The 25,766-nt window shown below is 34.7% G+C and overlaps 1 protein-coding gene across 1 annotated transcript; it reads right to left on the bottom strand.

Annotated features, from left to right (window-relative positions):
• Positions 1-7,156: 7,156 nt before the first annotated feature.
• On the bottom strand, positions 7,157-9,346 carry LOC111371932. The gene has a single exon (XM_022994080.1). The coding sequence runs from the start codon at positions 9,344-9,346 to the stop codon at positions 7,157-7,159; it is 2,190 nt and encodes a 729-aa protein (XP_022849848.1).
• Positions 9,347-25,766: the final 16,420 nt, after the last annotated feature.

Genomic DNA, 25,766 nt, shown 5'->3' with positions numbered 1-25,766 from the left:
CAAGAATATATTCGGGTGAATAACCAATTAAAATTAAATTTTAATTAAGTATTAAATTAAAGTCAAACTTTTAATTTAAATTGAATTAATATTTTAATATAGGATAACACTCCTAAATAAAATAAAAATTTAATTGGATCAAAATTTAATGTTTAAGTTAAAATCCAATTTTAACGAAAATATAATGTCGTCAATTTTAAATAAGATTTTAATTTGGGTCAAAATTAGAAGTCTAGTCAAAATAGGTCAAAACCCATATAAAATAAAATTTAAAACCATTTTAAAATCTAAATTCAAATCCCCTTTTGAAATTTACATTTTGGCCCATTTTCAAATTAAACTCAAGACCTCTCAATTTCGCAAATTTCATTCAGGCCCTTCATATTTCGAAAATTTCAGAATAGGTCCTAGTTCAGAAATTGCAAAACTGACCCTTACTACTAAATTGCAGAGAAGGACCTCCAATTTCTCAAATTGTAGACATGCCCTTCCTTTTAAAATTACAACTTGACCCTTTAGAAAATAATTGCAGCAGGGTCCCACAATTACTTTAATTGCAGAGGAACCCCCCGCCTCCAAAAACTGCACAACTCGAACTGAAAACCCTAAACAAAATTTTTTTTTTAATTTTTAATTTTCTTTTACTTTTCTTGGCCTCACCCGGCAGCAGGCGCTGCCAGTAGCAGCACCTGCAACCATTTCGGTGCAGCGCCTAGCGCTACCCACGCCTAGGTAGCGGCTAGTGCCGTTGCCGGCTGCCCAAAGCCAACGACTACTATTGTCACCGACCAGTCCCCATCTCCTTTATTTTTTTTATTTTTCGAATCAGAATCAGAAATATGAAAATCGAATTTTCATTAATCGCTAGAAACAAGAAAAAAAAATATAACAATCAACTATTGACTGCACAAATATGTTAAACAATTTCTAACAAACACAAAGTAGGCTCTGATACCACTGTTGGGAATCTACTTATATATGCACAGCGGAATTTAAAATAATTTTCGATTCCCACCAAAAATTGCCTTTGTGTTTAGATAGAAATTGTGATAAGATTGTACTTTTTCCAGATCTGCAATCCTCTTGCTTTTCTTTTCGTTCCATCAACCTAGATTCTCCACCACAACTGTTCAATTGTCCAGCCTCCAATGGTGATCCACACAGAGAATAAGATTGCAGCTTCTAGGGTTTTCTCTTGTGCCAGCAAGAATAATGAAAATCATATATGGACCTCAAACTCTAGCCATGTATTTATATAAACCCAAACGGGCTCGGTCCGGTCCGATTCAATATTTAATTAATCCAATTAATTAAATCCGGTCCGTGAATTAATTAATCCAATTAATTAATTCTGCAATATAAATAACAAATCTAATTAATTAATTTCTCCAACGATTGTTAAATTAACCAATTGACAATTTGCAATCTTCCAATTCTCTTTTGTGTGCGACCCATTAGGTTCCCGACTACGATGCCCAACGACATGAAATATTATTTTAATCTAATCAAAATTGATAAATTAAAATACCCTTTTAATTTATCGTCAATTCACACTCGCCGTCCCTGATTGACATCTAGCAATGTGTTAGGGCAATACATGTAACGGAAAATGTCACATGATATGACAAAACCAAATTCGTTCGTTTACCGTGAAACTATAATCCCTTCGTCAATATGATCTGATCAATTACGAGATATGGAATTGTGTCAATCTCGATCATCAATCATATCTTTCACTCCACTATTAAGTCAATATAAGTCGAAAACTCCTTTTCGACTTATGAGTACACCTTGGCCAAGGATTTCATCATCGACTTAATCGAATGAAAAGCAGATCATAATCTCCTACTATCTAAGAGTGACAAATCCTTTATTGATCAATCAAAACCTTCATACAATTTTTGACGTACCCGAACGATGTCGTATTAACGGCCCTTTTCAGAGCAAAATCCAACACCGCCAAAGTATGACTGTCCTCATATAAGGTACCATGACGACCTCAAGTCAAAGAACCAATTCCACTACCGAACGTTAAAGATTAACCACTGACACTCAAATAGTTATCCATGTGGAATCTCTCGACGGGTCTCCAATGTTTTGTTCTATAACAAAACATTCACGTGTTCACTTAAGTGTCGCTACACTTTAACTTGTGAGATCAGCTACTTACTTCACAAGTAAGAAATTCCACACGTGATGGTCTATCCGTAATAACGATATCCGTATCTTGTTATTAATTACGACCATGGATGATTTAAGATTCAATCCGATGTAATTTGTATCTCACAATCACAACTCCTTGTGATTAACAAATTACAAAGATTTGAATCTACGGACTCTATTATTTATTAAATTGTCTATTAATTAAATAATAGATCTACCATTTAATTGCATTAATTATATATAAAAGTAGTTATGTCCAAAGTTGATTGGACCTAGGGCATAATACTTACAATTCCCACTCACACCCCCGGATGCTACATTTTTATTTGCAACGCTCAATAATTCCGTCTAATCACTATCAGGACTTGTAAGTCCACTCCTTGAATTTGACTTCGAGTTCAAATTCACTGATACTCCAACATCATTATCCCGTTTAATTTTACTATCACTGCGATCAGTTACCTTTTAAATTAGAGGAAATTTCACGTAATGTCCATTTTCAGCGAGTCATTTGCCAAAATATCCACAATTTTGTCAATGTCCATTTTCGAATTATGTAGACGAAAATACCCCTTTTAGAAATATTATTTTCACACAAGAATTCAAAAATTTCCATATCACTATTCACGTCAATCAACGTAGAAATGTCAATCAGCATTAAATGCTTGGGTTGGATAGGTGTGGGTCGATGTGGGTCGGGTTATAGGTCAAGTAGGTGCGGGTTGAGTTGGATCGAGTTATGGGTAAAAATTGGAAAACCTGATATAACTCGACCCGAATACACAAAAAAAAAAGAAAAAAGAAATGAAGGCAGGGGAATGAAAAAATAAAAGAAGCCCTAAACTAAGTCCTCTTAAGTCTCACTCTCAGTCTCTCAATCTTCACTCTGACCCAACTCGCCGACAACGAGCCTGTCCATTTCTCTCTTATTTTCCCAGTTGCCGTTTCCCCACCACACTTCAGAGTCCAGTGCTATAGAGTAAGTTTATTTCGTTATTTTTTTCACTTCCCCAAGTCTCCCCTCTTCCTAAATCCTAAGATTTGGCTAGTTTAACATAAATTGATGTCAAGGTCACTGAGTGTCTCTATTCTATTGAGCGAGCAAATACTAACTGTTGATACAATTTGAGATAAAAAGTGGTACATGTGAGATACTGTCAAAAAGGTTGAAGAGGTAAAGTGTTTAAAGAAATCAGGAAAATGATTGTACTTTCTGTTGTCCCTGTTATTGTATTTTTGCTTTTGAGATATAATCTATATGTGAACTAAATTTGATGCTGCTGGATGATAAATAACACTAGTACGAAGTGAAGAATACTCCATTTGAGGCATATTTTGCATCTGAGTTAGGCAATAAACATGATGAAATGACACAGATTGTGTTGCTATTATACACTCTTAAGACTGTTTGAATGCTCATCAGCAACTAAATGACTTCATTTTCGCATCAAATTTGTTCTGCATCTTGTTGAGGATTGCATTTGTATATTGATGGTTTCTTATGGAGGAAGACTGTGATAGGTTAATAACAGATAGAAAACTTTGTCAAATCTTATGACATGTATACTTGATTTTGCATATGGTCTGTTGTAGTTGGCTCTAAATTTATTTAATACAAGGCTATGTTGTTGTTATTTATTTTGTTAAAGAATATTGTATTTTCGACTTATTTGCATATCTAAATTAGGCAATTAACTTAATGAAATTGTAGAAGATTGTGTATATACTTTTGAACTGTTTGAATGGTGATCACTATAAAATGGTTACATGATAGCTTCAGATCAGAAGTCAGGTTTATTTTAATTTCAACAATTAAACAACTTAGTTTAGATATGATATTTTATCAAACCATTGTATTGTAAATATTATTTTTCTTACACTGCATTTTAACAAGAATGTTATATTTGATTTCATTTGTACGTTCTCATAGTATTTGTTAAAGTATTGTTTTCATTTGTAGATGAGTATGACACACCGATATAATATTCCGGAGGAAGAACGAGTTTCGGCCAATGTGTCGCAAGTGAGCAATACAAAATATATATCAGTTGTCCTCAACAAATTGGATCCACAGCAAAAGCGTCAGTTGGAGGACAGTTGTATAGGACATGTTGCAAGGTTACCGGAGCTGAAACTATCTGCTCAATTAATTCATAAAATGGTAAACAGATCGGTGGTATGCCGAAAGCGGTTTGAGGCTTGGTTCAAGGTGAACCAAAGGTTTGCACGATTTGGACTACCGAAGTTCGCACTAATTACTGGCTTGAAGTGCAGTTCAGTGCCTAAAGGTGCCGAAGTTGACAAAATCCTAGAGAAAACCCGTCTACAAGATAAAATGTTTGCTAATATGGACCGTATAACGTGTAGCGACCTGGAGAAAGCTTTTTTGAAATGTGCCAACCGTAACGATCGTTACAAGCTTGGGTTGGCACTAATTATTGAAGGGGTATTTAATTCAAGAGATCGAAATGTAGGAATAAATTCGACAACTCTTTCCATCGTTGACGACTTGGATTTTTTCAATGCCTACCCATGGGGGACAGTATGTTTTCAACTTCTCATCAAATCACTACTACGTGGATGGGGAAGAAAGGCGGACATGGTAAAAGTGAATGATTGTGATAGGATGACTTACACATTGTACGGATTCCCTCTTGCTGTCCAGGTATACATCTATTTTGGTTCATTTCAGTTCTTTTCATCGCTCATTGTTATTTATCTCCAAATATGGTTATTACTGTTACAAATGTCATGCAGATTTGGACGTACGAGGCAATTTCGAAGTTGGGAGCTCGATTCTCGAGTAAGACTTGTGACGATGTCCGGAGGATGTTGCCGTGGTCTGGCATGAAACAACCTCATTCTTGAACATATTCAGATTTTTTTGAGAAGACAAATGTAGGCGATTTACATATTTAATTGCCTTACACTCCGCAATATATATTTTTTCATTTCGCCTATTTTTCTTCCCCTGTAGGTGCACTTGTGGGCTACGGTGCAAGCAACTGCTGCAGAAGAATTACAGCCGTACTTCGTCGATCTAGTTCCGTTGGAAGACGCAGCCGACCCCGTTTTAGATGATCTTGTTGCTCAATCAATAGAAATACAAACTTGTCTAGTTGACGATGATGTCATACGGAACGATGAAAACAACCATCGACCAAATAAATCCCAGAGAGGCAACAAAGGTGGACCTCATCATCGAGGTTTGCATCTGGTTGAAGGCAGAGAAGAAGAGTATGGGGATCCCATCGTTGAAAGACATGTGTCTTTAAATGAGATAAGAGTTATCTTGAATGAGCAACGGGAGGCATTTGAGAGCAAGATGGGGGATTTGAGGAAAGAAAGAAACACAAGATTCGCTAGTCTCCAAAATGATTTGGGAGGTCATGTGTGTGGTTTGAGAAATCATGTCACTGATGAGATGAATGTTCTTCGACGAAGGTTTGATGAAGTTGCTACAGAAATTGGACAACACAATGTTGGTGCTGAGTATGGTGGATTTGGTCATGACGATCGCAGTGGAGACGAGCCCCGACATGATGTTTTCACTCCCAATATTTTTGTAGACAGACAGGATGTCGGAGAGGCAACCGAACCAGTTGTTTGCAATATCCCTGATGTGTCCATAAGGTTAGGAGGTGGGGTTGGAGTACTTGGGTCAGTATATGTTGCTTGTGATATTGTGAAAGAGGCACCAGCCATTGTACCTACAGTTGGTGTGACCATTGATGATCAACTGGTTCATGATAGCATCGTTTCTGGACCTTCGATGGTAGCTGATCCACCTACACGTAGACCTCGATCGTTGAGGCTGAAGAAGGCTAGTGTAAACACAAAGACGTCATACACACGATCTGGTCGCAAGAGGGGTAAGAGAGAAGCGTAGAATTTAGAGGTTTACCTATTTTGATTTATATGGTGGTTTTTCAATATGTATTTTGGTTTATGTCGTGGTACGGAAAATGTATTTTGGTTTAGATAGTGGTTTGCATATTTTTGTTTATATGGTGGTATGTAATATTTTGTGGATGTAAACTGGTGATTGAAAATAGTTTATAACTTTATTATCTCATATAGTGGAGTAGGAGATGTCAATGTTCTAATGAAATGTGGAGAAATCCTATACTTAAGTTGAAATGTCGTTCTATACAAATGTACTGTCAAGTGTCCAGATTAGCAGACATTTAATGTCGAGAACTACACATCAAATGTCAAGAAATGAGTGAAATGTCAAGAAATATATTGTTTCAATATAAATGTTAACATCCCTTATATTTTTGTTTTCAATAATATGTGAACATATGTGTCATTTTGTGTGATCATGTATGTGGAAATAAAATAAACTTCGTGCTACTTAGCAGTTAGTGAGGAAAAATTGATTAACTCGATCAGTTTTAATAAATTAAAGAAATTTATCGAACATTTTTTTTTCAATATAAAATTTGAATTGTACAAAACGTTAATATATTTTTTTTTGTGAATATAAAATTTTAATGGAACAAAATGAATTAAAAAGAAATTTATAATTTGTCAAATTACAACACAAGAAAGTTTAAAAAAATCACTGATATATATATATAGGAAACAAAGGGAAAGATAGTGAAGGAGGGTCCCCAAAACAGAGTGAGAATTAGAACAGGGAAATTTGCTTATGATCAATTATTGTAACACAACAAACTCTCCCATCTACACATTTACCTACAATTATTTGTCACATTCACTCACTCTTCACACGTTTTAATTAATTTTAGCTACTTCTCATTCGCTCCCCCATCCACACATTTAGCTACAATTATTTATCACATTCACTCACTCTTTTCACATTTTAATTCAAGTTTCATTCTCACATTTATTTAGCCGGAAACATTTTCCACATTCACTCGAAAAAGACGCTAATTTGATTAGAAAAGGTAAGTAATTCAAAATTTGTATTTACTATTTGTGCTATTCAGCAGTTAGTTGAATATATTGAAAGAAAAATATTTTTCAACTACAATTTACTCGAAAAAACTTGATCTCCGTGTTGTCCAGAACCCCCACATCGATCGCATTTTCGTCTCAACGTCGACCTTTCAGTTCTTGACCGTTGACGTTGGGTAGGAGGTCGACCTGGTGCTCTACGTATATTTGGGGGCAAAACTTCGACGGAACGAATAGACTGAGGAACAACCCAATCTGACTCTCGGCCAACGGGGTGAAGAACTTCATTGTACACAGCTCGCCAATATTCTGTGGTGTAGTAAGAGGAGCACAAATCATACAATGATTTTTCTTTTGCGCAAGCAGCTTGGGATGTATGTGAACATGGGATTTGTCGCATCTGAAACTCTCGACATGAACATGTGTTACCTATAAGGTCGACAGTACAAAGTTTGGTAGCTATACCTACCTCAAAAACGAGTTCGTCCAAATTTCGTACTGGTAAAGTTGCACTGGCGTCGAATGATTTTCTCAATTCATCATCAATTCTTGGTGTCACAGTCGTACTACATTTCGTGAATGCACTTTTTCTCTCGTAGAACCATCGTTGCATCAATGACGTAATATTTTCGATTAACGAGGTTATAGGGAAACTTCTTTGTCGCCTTAGGACTGAATTCAGTGACTTTGCAATGTTATTCGTCATAACGTTGTATCGATTACCAACAAAATGTGCCCGTGACCAGGTGGATATACCGGCACGTTCCAAGTAAGATGCCATTGACGGTCGAATGGTTCTTATCTGTGTCATAAATTGATCAAATTCCGATACGCGGTATGCTAGCGCTGCCCGCTTGAATAAGAAGATGACATTGCTACTGCTATACCTTGCAATAAGATTTTTCTCGATATGCCAAATGCAGGCATCGTGGTGAGAAAGTGGGAACAATCTCGTAATTGCCCGCTTAATACTCTTCTTCCTGTCCGACACAAACACTAGCTGGTTTGAATCATCAATGACATCTTTCAACTTTGCAAAGAACCAATACCATGATGCATTTGTTTCCCCATCGACAACACTCCACGCAAGAGGATATATTTGTAGGTTAGCATCTTGCGCTGCAGCTACTAGTAGTGTTCCCTTATATTGGCCCTTCAAATGACTTCCATCAACACAAATTACTGGCCTCATGTATTCTCGAAAATCACGTACACTAGGCCTGAACGCTAAGAAGAAGTACAAGAACCTATTATTCGAGTCGAGTTCAATGTGTGCAATAGTTCTTGGAATTTTCTCGGTTAACATGTGACAATATGATGGCAATTTCTGAAAACTTTCTTCGGGTGTACCACGAAGAAATCGAAGTCCCTTCTCTTTAGCCCTCCACGCTTTGTTGTAGGTAATCCGTACACCCAACTCACGTTCTATATCCCCAATAATACTCGCAGGAACGTATGATTGGTTTGCATCGTCCAACCTTCGCATTATGTGATGCCCAATTATTGCACTCGTTGCGTGAATTTGTGCATTTCGTCGAACGTCTAGAGAACATGTGTGCTCAGGTATGTACTCTCGAATCGTAAAGATTTCTGAAATTTTTATCTTAGAAGCTCGTACTAGCCAATGGCATGTAGTATCGACACAACACACAGTAAGAGATCTAGGATTCGACTTTTTAACCTTGAAATGAAACTTCTCTTTCAAAGCGTTAAGTTGAAGCCTTGTGTGTAACTGTCGTTTGCTAAAGAATACCTTATTCTCCACAACGTCCTCTTCATCAATCGACTCAATTGCATTTCGAATAAACAAATTGCCTTCACCTAAACTTTCATCCATATTATCAATCGTTTGTGGCTCTTGTAGTTCGCACATACCGACTTCATCGCGTTCACACAATGCATCTTCTATTGGTGACAAATGCTTAACTCCGACATGCAGTTCGTGCTCTCCAGCATTATATTCATTTGCAATTACACACAACGCCGCTTCTGTGTGAACAGACATAAACCATTGCAAATCCTCATCGTCGGCTACATCAGCTGGGGGTATATTCATGTTTGGAACTGTAAATTTCAATTGAATTCGGAACTTCATTCTATCAACATTCAGCTTCTCGAATAATTTATGTACAATCTCTTCATATGTAATATCATGTCGAACAACAATTGATGTTGTTCGGTTCCCTAACCGCTTCCACCCGTCGTCTATGTTAACGAATCTACCACCATACGAGACAACAAATCTCTTAACATCTCCCATATCTGCATGTCATAAACAACAATACTGTCAACCACTAATGAAAATCGAAAACGAAAATGCTACTTGCATGCAATATGTGAATCACTTTACACGAAAATTTACCAACTTACTCAAATTTTTAATGTTATTGTCAACATTTAACAGTGTCGAGAATGATAGTATAAATATCATTCTCGACGTTTATAATCATTATTGACATTTATAAAATGTCGAGAATGAAATGACAAGATTTCATGCATTTATCATCTTCTTCAACTTCAATCACCGTTTTTACAAGAATTTATTCCACCATAAATAATATTCTAAATATAGAAGTATATTATCTAACTAAATTATTTAAGATGAATGGTACGAAAAATATATACTCAGGATAATTTCGTCTAAGGAAAAAATACTTTATCAAAAAATTGAGATTTGAACATATACAACAACAACTACTAAATAAAACTTATAAAAAAAAAAAAGAGAATTCGAAGAAATAGAGTTCAAAGAAATATACCTTTTACCGACAAATGATGAAAGCCTAATCAACTTCAAATTTCTACCACAGTAAATTTCTTAAAATAATTTTTTTGAAATTGGAATCATATACTTCTTCGTATATGGTAATGGAATTTTTGCTTCTTCTTCATTTGTTCTAGAATAATTGATTAAAATATAATTAAAAATATAAGCAAGTGGACTCACCTAGGTAATAGCATCATTATTGTGCCTTCTCGTAGAAGTTATTTGCTCTTCTTAAAAATTGTGCCAAAGTCATATAAAATTGATTAATCTTTTCATGAGGGTAAAGTAGACATTTTGATCTAAAAATTGGATATTTTTGCAAAGATTATAAAAAAAGTACACTTTTTAACTCCAACCTTTATAACTGGACATTCTTGAAAATGTGTCTTTAAATTATTGTTCTCGCTGACATTTTCTGGCACGTTCTTTTTGACCTGCTACTTAATCAATGACCTAGTTTACCCCGTATTTGGCGAGGTTTCAAGACCTAATTGTTCATCAGATCGTGGCTTCTTAATTTGACCCTGTGGTTCTGCAGCTTGCCGATCGATCTGAATCATCCAATCAAAAAGTTTTCATAAAGAATCGGAATTTAGTGAATAATTGTTCACAAAGCAGGAAAACAGAATTAAATTACTGCAAAAAAAATAATAATTCAAAAAAATCACCCGAATTCAAGAGAAGATTATTGGAGACATACCTGATGGAGAAGAGTTTCAGGGGCTTTGAGCTTGGAAGAGATCCAGTGAGCCATGAACCGATTTCGTGACGTTAGATCCAATCGGTAAATGGCTTCTTGATTGTATTCAATAGTTTCAATATTGTGCTGCTTTGCGTGTAGTGATTTCTTCCGTTATCAGTTACAGAGCAAGAAGAGGGAAGAGTGGGAGGATTAGTTGAAGCGTGTTGATTTTCTGAATGCTGTTATGTCACGGGTAGTGGAAGTAAACTCTATTTATATTGGTCGGTTTTTTTTATTTTTTATTTTTTTGGGGGACCAAAGATAATGAATTTCTTGATTTTTATATACTATTTGTAATTTCTCTTTTACACAAATTTTGTAGACACTAGAATATTACATTGGGACAAAAGCGTGTGTGGAATGTTCAATGTACAAGATGGAAATCTAATTGACATGTGCTTTCCACAACTTAATTAATATAGGAGTGAAATAATGAAATTGGTCGATATTTCGATTTATTTTTTTAAATCCACTAAATTAGAAAAATTATACGTCATAAGGTTGTTCAATCACTAGAAATTAAGGATGATTGCGTCAAAGTTAAATTTTGTTATACTAGGGAAAAAATATGATAAGAGTTTTTTTTTATTAATTTTTAAATTTAACCTCCATGATTTGAATGAACTAAAATTTGTTTTTGAAGGATTTGGTTACATAGAAACTAGAAAGTCGTAGTTTTGCAATTGTAAGTAAGGCACATACAAAAAATCCATTTGGAATTGTATCTCGTAATAGCCTATGAATAAGTAATCATCTAGATTTAAAAATTCAATTGATTGCGATATTTTTTTTCAGCAAAGATTCAATGGATGAATAAAAATTATTTCCAATAGATATTTGAAGTTATGACAAGTCTACAATAATAATATTATCAAGTTGCATTGAAGTTATGACAAGTCTACAATAATAATATTATCAAGTTTGCATACATTCAAAGCTAGATAGTTGAATTATCTAAGGAGCACATTTGCAAGCAGATGTGAAATGACACACTCAATAATTAAGCCCTTGTTTGACACTCTTTAAAATTTTAATACATTTTTTTTTCAAATACACATTCTTCAATAAAATAATATTACATGTAAATTAAAAAAATTTCCTTCTTTATTAACCATACATTCTCTCAAAAAATGCTATCCCATAATACATTTTACCAAAATTTCTCTCTATAATGAGTGTCAAACAAGTGCTAAATTAAATTAGTTGAATTAATATTCAATGTCATCGTTGCATCGCATGTAAGCAGCGATACTTAATGGAAATTGGTGTCAGGATGTAGGGAGAGGGATCTAGAAGATGGAAAAAAGGGATTACCACTTACTACACGTGTGATTTAGGAGGAACAGAAAATGGATTATTACTAAAAAATTACTCTCCGTGTGTCTGGATACGATAATGATTTTCATACCAAAAAATGTATAAAATCTTACTACATCTCTACCATTACTTTCTATTTAATTTGATTTGAAGCTATATCACTCTATACGGCTATCGATGACAAATAGGCCGTCCATAGTCAAAACACACCATGTTGACATTTAGCAAAGGCAAAACCAAATAAAACAAGACTTGAAAACTTTTCAATCTTCCCTCCTGCGTTCTCATACTTAGCAAATCTTGATTTTTAAATTTTCCATTCGAGTGTGGTTCGAGAATGTCCTCAGAAAATTTGTCCACAATCCAAAACTAACAATTTCTTGTATTAAAAATAAATTATTCGATATGGTAAATTAGACGATATGAGTAATATTGACATTAGCGTCACTCTGTCAAGAGTATAAAATTTCAGTTTCTTTATAAGTGGGTTTTAAGACCAAACAATTTTTTCCAAGTCTTCAACAGTATGGCCACAATAAACAAAAAAAAAAAAAGCAAATATTTTCCATCAAATAACAGTTATGAGTACAATATGGGTTGCACCATTTAACTCAAGTAAATTATATGTCCTAACTGCCAAATATCTCATTTTATTTCTTGTTCAACCGTCCAAAACACGATACTGATTATTTCATCTCTAGTAGATTAATGTGTTTCAATTTCACGAAAAATTATAGATTAAAAATTCATTGCAATCAATCACAAATCGCCTCACGAAGACAAATTGCACGAATGATGAGACTTAAACCTAGCAATATTCCACTGCTATTCAAATAAATGACAATTTATTTTTCTTGAACAACCTTGTGGAATTAACTAGGAAAAATTGGTATTATATTGCCTAGTTGGCAATTAAGATATTCCAAGAAAGGGTATACTATTATTAACTGGACTAGTAATATCACGTCAATTGAAAATGTCATGTAAACTAAGTAAATCACCGTTTGTGGAATATTTCTTCTTGGCTACATCCAATTTAAATAAATAAGTTTATCGTTTCTCAATTTGTTTAAGAGTATAGATGAGACAGATCAACATTGCAAATAAACATAAAGAATATGTTAAAAATTTTGTTATTATTATTTTTAATAAAATGTGTTTTAGCATGATGTAATTAATTCTATGCTACAAGGTTGAATAGGATTTAAAACATCTCATGTTGCAAACGTTTGTGCCTGTATTGATATCACAAAAATCTTGACTGAATTTTAATTTAGGTGTTTAATTATACAATTACGAAAGCGTACACACACACACACACACACACACACATTTGCAACAAATGAGGACATTGTCAAGAAATCATAGAATGCATCAAGTAGTGTGAATCATTAGGGGATATGCATCGGATTATAGGATAATATTGTTACAAGTACTTGTCCATGTGTAGTCATCATCCGACACGAGTATTGATTTGACTTCCACTACTGTACGCCTTGATATTTAGTTTTAGATACAATCAAATGCATTTTAGACATTATAATAATCTCCAACTTGATGGCTACTTCTTTCATTAATATCCTATTATTCCCTAATCACATTTGAGCACCTTTTTGCAAGTTTTTCAACCGCATGTAGCCCTTCTCTCTTATCCTGCTCTAAAACTTAGGTGTCAAGAATTGTTTCAAGATTTTCTACTTCGATACATAACAAAAATATTGTTGCTAAACTTTAAGAGATACTTGAGTAAAACTCTCATTAACATTTTTATAAAATCAAGTTATATATTTTGCAAATGATGAGACTCAAAAGTAGTCAACAATCCACCCCTCTTCAAATGGATGACACTTCGATTTTTGTTGAACGACTTTTCAATGTTTATCTTTAAAAAAAATAAAAATAAATAAGTAAATAAAGAAACTCTTGCATATTGCCTAGTTGTCAAAGAAGATATTCTAAGAAGGGGTATCCATTTTATACCACACTACCATAAACTTTAAGTAAGTTTGCTTCTAAAAGTAGCTTTCAATTATTGATGGGACAAGTAATAGTGCATCGTGTGAAAATGTCGTGTAAACTAAATAAATCATCATTTTTGTAGAAGGTTTCTTCTCGATTATATTCAGTTTAAATATAAGTTTTTTGTGTCTCCATTTTTTTGATATTTTAGATGGGATGGTTTAGCAACACAGAAAAAATTGAAACACATCTAGGTATGCTAAAAAATTATAAATTTTTTAATAACTTGAGTTTTTGCTTGATATAATAATATACTATGAGGTTGAATGAGATTTTAAAACATCTCATGCGATGTGCCTGTAATGATATTACAAAAATCTTGACAAGATGGAGTTTATTAAAGCTTTTAGAATGCCACCCAATTTTGGTACCTATATGTTATTTAAGTGTTTAAATACACAATTACAAAAGCATATAGTGGCAACAAATGAGGAAATTGTATAGAAACTAGCATCAGACAATGTGAAACTTTACGGGATAGGCATCCGATGATGGGAAGATATTATATTGACATAGGTACTTGTCCGTGTGTTGTTATCATCCACCATCAATATTGCTTTTGATTTGTTTAACTTTGCTCCTTGATATTTAGTTTCAGATATAGTTGAATGTGTTTGAGACATTCTAACAAGTTCCAACTCCATGGCTATTTCTTTCATAGTTAGCCTTTTCATCCAATCCAAATTTAAGCACCTTTGAGCAAGCTTGGCCACTGCAATAAGCTCTTCTCTCTTACCCTGCTCTAAGACCTGAGCGTAAAAAACTATTTCAAGATTTTCTGCTTCCATACATATAAAAAATCGTGTTGCTAAACTTTTTTTGTCGTGACTTAGCCAAAGATATTGGCATGCGCCCAGTCAAAAGCTCAATAAGAATAGCTCCATAACTATAAACATCACATTTTTCGATAAATTGATTTGACTGGAAGTACTCTGGATCTGTGTATCAAAATTTTCCTCTTACTAGTGTAGTTGGATGAGTATGATTCACTGCAATTGACCTTGAAATTCCAAAGTTTGAGACTTTGGCTACATATTTTCATCAAGCAGTTATATTAGTTGACTTAATGTCTATGTGATAGATGGGAAAAGATGTTTCACAATGAAGATAAGCAAGTGCTTCCGCCACTTCTATAACATTTTCCAAGCTCATTTTCCATGACAAATGGGAACTCAGCACTATTGCCAAGGATATGATAAAAAAGGGTTCCATTGCAAATGAATTCATAAACTAATAAAGGAACCTCTATTTCCAGCAACAGCCTAGTAGCTTAATTGAATTCCTATGAATAATTTGTGAAAGCATGACAACCTCATTAATTAATCGCTTCACTTGATTTGAATCTACCAATTTGGATTTTTATTGCTATGATTTTTTTGTCAAGGAATATTCATTTATAGACTGTCTCTTGACCTCCTTGACCAAGTATTCGACTTACGTTAAAGTTATCAATTTCTTTTTCTAGCTCTTTAATAGGGAAAAGTCGTGTTTTTCAAGAATTTCTTCATTTGTTGAAATTTGTTGTTGTAGTATGATAACACCGTTTTGTTTGTAGATTTTTTATTTGCACTTTTTGATTTTTCTCTTCTTCTAAAACTTAAACAACCAAAAACAAGTTGACAACAATAGTCCGTTCTAGTGCCCGAGCCAACCCCTAAAAGTATCAAGGTATAATTATATATAGTTTTCTAGAGTAGGAATATTGATCTTTTTTGTTTGTTTACTAATTTGATTTTAAGAGAACAATAATATAGTATTACGAATACTAATACTAAAATTGTGAGTATAGGTTATGATATCTTCGGCCACATGAATTGTCATTCATCATATAAAGCTTCCTATATTGTGTTGTCTAATTTGTTTTAAAAGTTTAATATTCATACGTTTTTATTTGGTTAATAACAATTTATAAAATAACAAAAAAATTAAATTAATCTATCTTTTCTATTATATTAATATTTCCTATTATATTAGATTAGTATTAGTTAGTGATCTAATAAAAAAAAAAATTTCAACAAGCAATTGTATAATGTTAAATATTTTATTATATAAATGGGCACTTGATTTTATTTAATAATTAATAGTAACATTAATAGGAAAAATTAAGAAAAATAATTTCTACCAGTTGTTTATAAATATGTAAAAGATTAATAGAAAATGACCTATTGCAAAGTTGCTATGGGACACCGTCACTGAATTACAACCAATATCATCTCTTTTGCCATCACCATGATTACCATTGTGGCATGAACAATGATAGGAACCTAGAGTATAGGTACTTGCCTGGTAAGTGTATTTTGTACACTTATCTAGGCAATTAAATTGGAGTATTTATTAGTGATTTAGATGAGTTATTGTTTGATTTTGTGTTAATTATGTTTGTTAAGTTGAACTCATTGCAAATTGATGGAATTGGAAGAAATAAACGAAAAATGGGAAAAAACGAAAGAAATTCAAAGTTTGAGAACCAAAGTGTAAATGCTCAATAGTTGATTCAGACAATAAAATAATGATTGAAGATCACATATGATCAATTGGATGCAATTTGGAGGTAAAAAGAGTAAAATTGAGTTGAAATATTTTCATAAATCAATTTCTAGTCGAAGAAGTTATGCTCTGGATTTTAAAATTAAAATTGAGATCCATTTTTTGTATAGAAAAAGTTCTATTTTGAGAAGAATTATAGCTCTTTGAGTTAGCTTTAGCTTTCTAACGCACTTTGAATCACCTTAATCGGACATTAGGAGAGAAAGTTATAACAAAAATATCGAAAGTTACTCAGGTACGACACTGTGCAAAATGGCATGCACGCATGAGACAATTCTAGGGTGCACACAAGACACCAAAATTTTGACCCGGAGCCATTTGGATCAATGGCGTGCGAGATGGTTATGCCTATAAGCGTGGGGGCCTTTTTCGCAGATAAATCAGCAGATTTCTTTCGCGATTCAAACTCTTTTGGAACCCAAATTGGATCCGATTTTGACCTATTTTCTGACTCTTATAAATAGAGAACAAAGGTTACACATTGAAAAAACCCCTCTCTTGCTTCTTCATATACAATAGTATCATCAAATTTGTCATAAACAAGATGTCAATCACGTCAAATAATTATTAGATTTTTTTATATTGAACTGGTTAGTAAGAGTAGACTACTTTAATTAAGTATTTATAGTAATTTTTAAACAAAACTAACCACGGTATCCTAGGGAGGATTGCCCTCGTATCCTTCCTTGCACTTATAGTGATATCCTCCAAAACTAAGATTGGTATCATAAATAATGCAATAACTATTCTTTCCACATGCATAATTAGTGAAATTTTGCTCCACGATGCAATTATAGCCACCGATTCTCCAGTCTAACATCAATGGCATACCCATAAACTCTTCATTACTACGTAAGAATGTTGTTGAATCATCAAGATGAGATAAACTAAAATCGAATTTATCATAATCACCTATCCTTCCAACGAAGGCAAAGTTGTATTGGAAGAATTTGATATCTCGACCCCAATATGCATGTCTAACAATTCAACTCGGAGATACTCACTTCTGGATATGGAGGTCTGGCAACAACCTGTGCCTGGACATGACCCAATTTGAATATAAATCGAAAGGTTGCCACAGTATGACGCCCCAGTAACACTGTCAAAGGTATTTGTTAGGTATGAATGTTGTGATGCCATTGCTAGGTCATTGAAACCAATGGACGTGATTTGATTTGTATCTAACAAGGAATAAAGACCATCCAAAAGTCCCATTGACATAGTAAGTTCTATATCTTGTTATCGAATCCCATACTATAGCAGGCCATTGCCAGATGTGCCTCGGAGTTCTTAAGATAGATTTGGGTTTATGAGACAATAACAACCTTGTGGGAACACACTAGGAGGTAAGGTTTTGGAGGGTTGAAAAAAGTACTGTAATTGATTTTGAAGTGCATGTTCCTAGAACACTTTGACTTGATACCGAACGGGTATGGAATTTCTAAGTCTCCACGTCTGTTTTGACAGCCAACTTTAGTGGTAGTGGTGGTAGTGGCGGGGCTCCAGCCTCATATGGCGGTGGTGCTACCACTAGTGAAAGAAAGCAGAAGATTTGGAGCTAAACCGGATGCACCAGCATGTTTTTCTGAAAAAGAAAAAGAACTTGGCTAATCTATGTATACTAAACAATAGTTGAGATTTATAATCCCGTTGATCATCAATTGCTTCGAATAAATATCAATTTAGCTCCAAAAATATCTTTTTTCATGCCAATTTCATCCAAATGCATCCAAGTCATAATTTACTTACAATTATTATATTTACAACTAAATTAGGTATATATAAACACAATTAGCTATTGAATAGTTCTATATGTACATAATCGAATACAAAACCTTTCATAGAAGAATGATGTGGCGCTATTTTGAATTAAAAAAATGCCACTTATGTTGACTGCTCAAAATCTCTCCTGCCTTGTTTTTAAAATGAAAAAGAATTAATCACCCCAAACTTAGTCTCTCTCTCTCTCTCTAAGCACCCCAAACTCAGTCTCTCTATCTCTAAATCACCCATCTAGATTGCCAGCATGAAGATCTCATTCAAATCTAGAAGGGTGGTAGGTTAGTAATGTTGACCTCATTTAGTGTAATGGTGATGTGGACAATAGACGTCGATTCCACTCACGTCCATACAAGCAAATTCCAGCACTTTTGATCGGGGACTTTGTCAGAGGAGATTATCGTATATATATGTGGGAAATGCTCTATGATACGAGACAAATAAGTTCAAGCTTTAGCAATATATTTCAGTAACGATTGTACAATAATTAACTACCGACAGACAAGTCTAAGAGATCAAAGTATTCCACATTCTAATTAAGCAAGTGTATAATCAGCTAGAGAGAGAGGACAATGAGTAGCTTCAAGTAATTAGAGTTGCATTAGTCCTTAAATGATACAATGAGGTGGTATTTATAGTGTTACACATGAAATGGTGTTCACTGAATGAAGATAGACGCAGCCTCATCTCTTTAACCAAAGCATCTAATCCTAGGCATTCATTTGAATTTACTAGCTAGTGACACATTTAATGCTCTTGCAGGGAATAGACACCTTACAACTTAAATTGACAAGACTTAACATTCTACTCATTATAAAAGTCCCATCAATCATTCGAAAGGGATCTCATATACAAATTCAGGACCTTCGCATGTGGGTCATCACTGTGGCTAAGCTTCGACTTTGACTTTTGATGAATTTCATCACTTCTGTAGACAAATGCACTTAGCTTCAAGGCTTTGTCTTTAACATGGGACTGCTTCGGTGAGTATGACTTCGACACTTCGTGTCTATAGACTCCAATGGTCCACGTGGTGTCATTGTAAGGGCTTTAATGGGTTGGTGACATGGAGCCTATATGGTCAGGCGTAAAAATAGTCAACCAAGTCCAAGTATAGATACTTATATCATGCTTATATCATGACTGGAATTGAAAATGGAACCTGATTCTTGCATGTCGTCCTATCCTTATGCAGTGTTAAATTGTTGAGGCTTCCTATTATAATAAAATTTGAGCCGAGTCAATGAAATGTTGAACTGTCAAGGCTCCTTTGTTTGAACTGAAGCTGAAATTTATTTGAGCCAAGGCAGGGAAGTACTGGACAGCTGAAGCTCCTTTGTTTTAATTGAAGCTGAAATGCCGATGCCCATTTGTTTTGATTAGATGAAATGGACAATGGCGTCAATGATTTGATGTTTTCTCACTTTAACAAGAAAAAATAGCTAACTCAATATGACTTTCAATACACGTACAACTGTTATATTTAATGCACAATCCGAGGAGGCGTGAAGAGCATGGATCAATCCAAGGCATTGACAAAAGAAACCGTTTGAATTCAACGACTCAGATTTAACCTAAAATGGATGCTTCAAATGGATTGGATTTTGATCCAATGGCTGTGATTTATTTACCTTTTGTATATAAGCTGAAAACATACCATTATTTTGGCTTTTACCTTTGTGAAAATCCTCTTAACTCTCTTGCATTCAAATTTTCTTCCGGCGATCTTCGCTTTTTGGCAAATCACGTTCTTAGAGTTATTTAGGTAACTTCTGTGAATATTTCCTTAGCATTTCCATTTTTTCTTCTTTCAATGGCGTTTGGTTCGAGTTCTAGTGGTAGGGTAACAATTGCCAAGGTCGACAAGGAGGCTATGCTTGGTGGATTGAAGGGGGGCTATTGCTTTTTACTCAATTTTAATTTCAACGCCTTTTAATAACTTAATTACGAACTCTTGGAACCTGTAGTTCAATTATGGCTAATTAAGGAATTTGAAGCATTAAATTTAAAAATTTTAATGATGAAAAAGCCAGGGTGAAAATAGGAAGGGACTTGAAGTGATCAAAAGATTAGATTCAAGGACCAAAACAAAAGAAGAAAAGATGATTGCAAGCATTGTTAGGTGCAATCGTAAGTATGAAATTTTGAATTCCTGAGAGCAAATTGTTAAGCCGAACTGATAACATATAGTCATAAATTGCGATAGCACAGTGTATTCCTACCGAAAAGATTTTATATATTTATTTTGATCAACCTCTTCTTGGAAGGTAATTAGGGGGCACACGATTTTTGACCTAAATCTTGGTTTATCAGCACATTCTTTTATCCACAATTCAAAAGAAAGGGAGCCTGGAGGCTCTTGTACATAAAAATACATATACATTACAATGAAAAGAGCAATAGGAGATCTACAACTCCATATTCTTTGCAAAGCTTGAAGAAGCTTTCGTTACAAAACACCTATTCCTCCATATTTCATATATACATCTACTGCTGGAGTTAAAGAAGAAAAAGAAAATATTAAATGGGATAATCAAGAATCGTTTAAGGAATTCAAGATTCAAGACTTTCTAGAATTTTTCTTCACAACCTTCAATTCTGGGTGATGTTATATCTTTTCAATTGGTGGTGTTGTAATCATATAATGCTCGGTTAATTGTATAGATGCCAGAATAACATTGAAAATTCTATATTTTGACGTTAGATATTTATTTGGGATAAATGATTGTTAGGAATTTTATTTTTTTTAATTAATTGATCACTAATTTATTAGATGTATAACTCTTATTATCATTCACGAGAAGGAATGTGAGTTTAGCACAAGTATCAATTATCTTAAGGTCCTATAAACTTCAGAAATAATTGTATATGCTTTGCATGATTAAATTTAAAGTTCTTGTAATTTAATGCATCTTCATATGTTCGCATTTGGAATAGAGATATACTCGGGATATATGTGAGGATAGGTTTGATTCTACCTGAGAGAGATTATTAACCATGATTAAAATGTTGATCTTCAAGTTCAAATAAATGTTGTCGAATTGTAAAATTAATATTAAGATGGACAAATGTAGGAGGATTCAGGCTCCCAATGTTTCTCCCTTCATCGAGTATTCATAACATTTCCTACCACTTTGTTAATTTAGTTAGATAATTAGATTAGACTTTGGTTGATAATATATCCATTTTTTATTTATTAAATTGTTGAATTCAAGTAATGCCACATTGGTAGCATAAATGATTACTCAACAAGTCTTTTAATAAAACTACTCCTGGTTATCATACATAGTTAATAGATTTGGCATTTGAGTAAAGAGTTTATTTTACGTGGTACAAAGGAAGATAAAGAGTTATAGAAACTAAAAATTTAAAAGCAATAAACTCAGGTCATCGAAATATTTCCACTGTACCATGTTTAGCCAAGATTTCATATAGTCGATGTGCGGAAGAAAAGTAGATTCAGGTCGAGTTAACATATATTATTCTCGAATTATTTGATATTAAAATAGCATCTCTTTTATATTTTTATTGGTGAATTGCCTTGGCAAATAGGTGCAAGATCGCCAAAGTAAAATTCCCAATCTCCCATCACACACAAAAAAAGAAAAAGAAAAAGAAAAAGATGTAGAGTCTTTCCAGTAGTAGTCAATGCATTCGAGGCCAAAAAGGATAAAAAAAAAATTAATTTTTTAATTTTTTTTTAATTTTTATAAAGAAAGGTTCACAAGTAGTCTATCGCTGGATGCCATTATAAAGCCCAACTGTGTGCCTGTTGTTTAGTATGCAATATGCATAGATTAGCCTCGAAAACATGCAAGTGCATTCGATTTTGTTCCAAATCTTCTGCTTTCTTTCACTAGTGGTAGCACTATCGCCAAATGGGATCGAAGCCGCCGCCACCACCACCAAACTTGGCTGCCAAAGCAGATGTGGGAACCTAGAAATTCCATGCCTGTTTGGTATCGGGTCAAAATGTTCTAGGAACATACACTTTAATATCAACTGCAATACTTCTTTCGACCTTCTAAAACCCTACCTCTTGGATCGCTCTGAAAACTATTCCTATGAGATTGTTAATATCTCATAAACCTAAATCTTTCTTAAGAACTCGAAGGCACAACTGGCAATGGCCTGTTACGGTATGTGCCTCAATAACAAGACAGGGAATTCTACTATATCAATGACATTTCTGAATAGTCCTTATACCTTATTAGACACAAATCAGATCACATCCATTGGTTGCGATGACATGGCAATGGCATCACAACTGTTATACCTAACTGTCACGGAAATCCTTCGATAGATCTTGATTTCGAGCTCAGAAAATAATCAAATAAACACCGGTTTACCTTGGCTCGACCCAAGACTTTCACTGCACTTTGGACAGCCCTCGTTCTTTCTCAATCCCCACAAAGGAGAAGGGATGGTGGTAACGAGAAGAAGAAAAAGCAAAAATGGTGGACTCACTCCAAGAACCACCAAGCCGGCTGCCCATCATCTCTCTCGGCCCTTCCCTCTCTTAACGCACATGCACCCACACACCATATATTCACCGCTGTAGAAGAGATGGATATATATAAGTTAGGTTAGGTCACTCCAATTGGACCAAGACATCACAACATGGGCCAAGTAAAACCTAATAACTATTGGGCTAATATCTAACTAACCAAATAAACATCCAAAACCAAACTTGGGCCATCCAAACGTGTAGGTCGTCTCCAAGCCGAGCCAAGTCCATGATGTCGATAAATAATCCGACAACTGTTTTAAATCATCGCCAGAATTATTGGGTATCAAAAAATCCAACAATCTCCACCTTAATGCCCAATAATCTGCAAGCAATCAAAACAAACAATTTATACTTGCACAATCAAGGTAATCAAATAAAATTGGAATCACAGACCTTACTTCGTGTTTCTAACCTGAAACACATACGATACTTGCTCCATGTACTCCCCAGGGCTAAGGTCAAGAATACCCAAGTAGAAACAAATATTCACAGTGAACAAACAACCATGCAATGAAGATATTATATAGGATACTACACAGATCTTTTAAGAAAATCACGTTCACACAGAACTAAAGGTTAACACCAAGTTAATTAACACAGAGTCAAACACATATGCAACAAATTCATAAATGACCCCACGAAAGATCTCACCACACTTATCCTATCCCATTCCGTATTGCTCACACCTCGAGAACACATATCTCCTCTCATCGCCCACCATGCTCACTAAACAGATCACTCAACTCATGTCTAACTGGCAAGTCACAATAGATCCTAAACTTCTCGAGATAATCCTTTATCACCACACCACTTTTTCCAACCTACGTAGATATGAGACTCCACCTTATAGAAGTGATAGAAGTGTCTTTCTCATACTCCACCTGTACAGGGTCTCTTTCACAGATAAATGATTCTACACATTTGATCACATCTCCACTCATGATCTAAATGTCACACTCCACATCCCTCGTGCATATCACCAATGCATCTCTAGGCATCTATACTCCACCTTACCAAAAGACATTGAACTCACTGCTAATGCATCTCAAATTCACTGCGAAAAAACAACACCTTTCTTGACCACAAAGGTTACTCCAATCACCAAAACTCCAAAAATCCACAAAGAAAACGATGAAGGTGACACTCACAAAGAAAAAATGAAGAAAGAGTTGATTATTTCACTACACTCACAAAGGAGGCTCACAAAGAGGAAGAAGGTAACCCTAACATGATTACCTCACATAATCTCACAAACCATGCAGGCTCCCAAAGATAAAAGAGAAAATTGGCCGCCCAACTTTCTTCTCACTACCACACTCTCACACCACTCACAAAGCAAACAGAGTACGTCACAAAACTCAATCCACTATGCATGTAAACATATTACACAAAGTAATAAATTAATTTAATTCATGCAATTACACATATCAAACAAATTGAAAGTGCAACATCAACATTGCAATAGAATTAAGTGACCACATACATGCAAAAAGGATTACACACAGATGTAATGCAAGAACTAGCTTTATTCTCTCAATAAACCTCACTAGGATCACTACTTAACCCTAAAGTCACATTCGTCTCGTCTCTATTCTCATCTTTCATTTTATTATCATCCTAGAATAATCTCTTTCAACTATGCCCAAATTTTACCGCAGTTACAACATATTTTATATTTCGCACTTGCCTTAGACCTATACATGCCAACAATACCAAAAATTGGCCACTAGAAAAGTACTGACACATAATTCACACAGAATAGTCAAGCAAACATTCCTAAGGTCACATGCAATTCTATCGGTGTAGAAAAATTGATAACAAATTCACATAGAATTTAAGGCAATTAATTAACATATAATTTCTAGGTCTAGTAATAGGCAATGGTTACCCTTTCACAATAACCTCGAACCTAACGTCATCCTATACGATGACTTCTAATGCGAAAAATAAATAATTATCATAATAATACTTTAACTGCAATAATAAAAGGTAAAGAACGCGATATCGAGTGGACCACGTCTGAAGGTCCGTAATTTGAAAGACGTGAATTGACTACTTTAGGATCATCACTGTTCGTACTAAAGTCACCAGCAATCGCAGCAACACGAAAACAGCACCCAAACGACCAAGGGCAAAATCGTCCAATTTCCACTGCATTGTTCAAAGCTAAAATTCGACAACATCGCAGGGTTTGTATCGTCACCAACAACATTTTTTTTGAAGACACCATCATCGGATTCCTGGTGATGCGCCCTCACGCGCCTTGTCGGCATTCCCACGTGTCGGCTCGATGACCCACACGTCGGTGAAGTGTGACCCTTTCGGCTTCTTCTCTGCCTGCACAATCCAACGGTGGTGTCCGTTTCTCCAAATGGCAACTGGTTTGGTCGAAAAACACCAAAACAGATCCGTCCAGTTTTTGAAAAATCTACCAGAATTCTGTCCAGTGTTTTGCCTATTTTCCAGATCAATTTTGGGCCACTTCCAGCTCGATTTTAGTCCCAAAAATCACAGATTTATCAACACAAGCTCTAATACCATTTATCGCAAAAATTCTTCGATAAATCTTGATTTCTGGCTCAAAAATAATCAAACGAACACCGGTTTACCTTGGCTCGACCCAAGACTTTCACTGCACTTTGGACAACCCTCATTCTCTCTCAATCCCCACAAAGGAGACAGGATGGTGGTGGTAACGGGAAGAAGAAGAAGTAATAATGGTGGACTCACTCCAAGAACCACCAAGTCGGCTGCCCATCATCTCTCTCGACCCTTCCCTCTCTCAACACACATACGCCCACACACCATACATTCACTGTAGAAGTATTTTGTGAAATAAAAATTAAGAACCCTGAATATATTATTAAAACTAAAAATATTGAAGCTACAAATCAAGATCAAGAAGATTTTAGAATGCATATAAATGATCTATTAAAATTAGGAGTTATTAGAAAATCAGAAAGTCCCCATAGATCAGCAGCTTTTATAGTTAGAAAACA

This window comes from Olea europaea, chromosome 23 (genome assembly GCF_002742605.1).
Source record: "Olea europaea var. sylvestris chromosome 23, O_europaea_v1, whole genome shotgun sequence".
In the NCBI taxonomy this organism is placed as follows: Eukaryota; Viridiplantae; Streptophyta; class Magnoliopsida; order Lamiales; family Oleaceae; genus Olea; species Olea europaea.
This window is presented reverse-complemented; position numbering and strand designations above follow the sequence as displayed.

Coding starts and splice junctions, on each gene's coding strand:
- LOC111371932 (XM_022994080.1), bottom strand. CDS start 9,346: ATGGGAGATGTTAAGAGATTTGTTGTCTCGTATGGTGGTAGATTCGTT.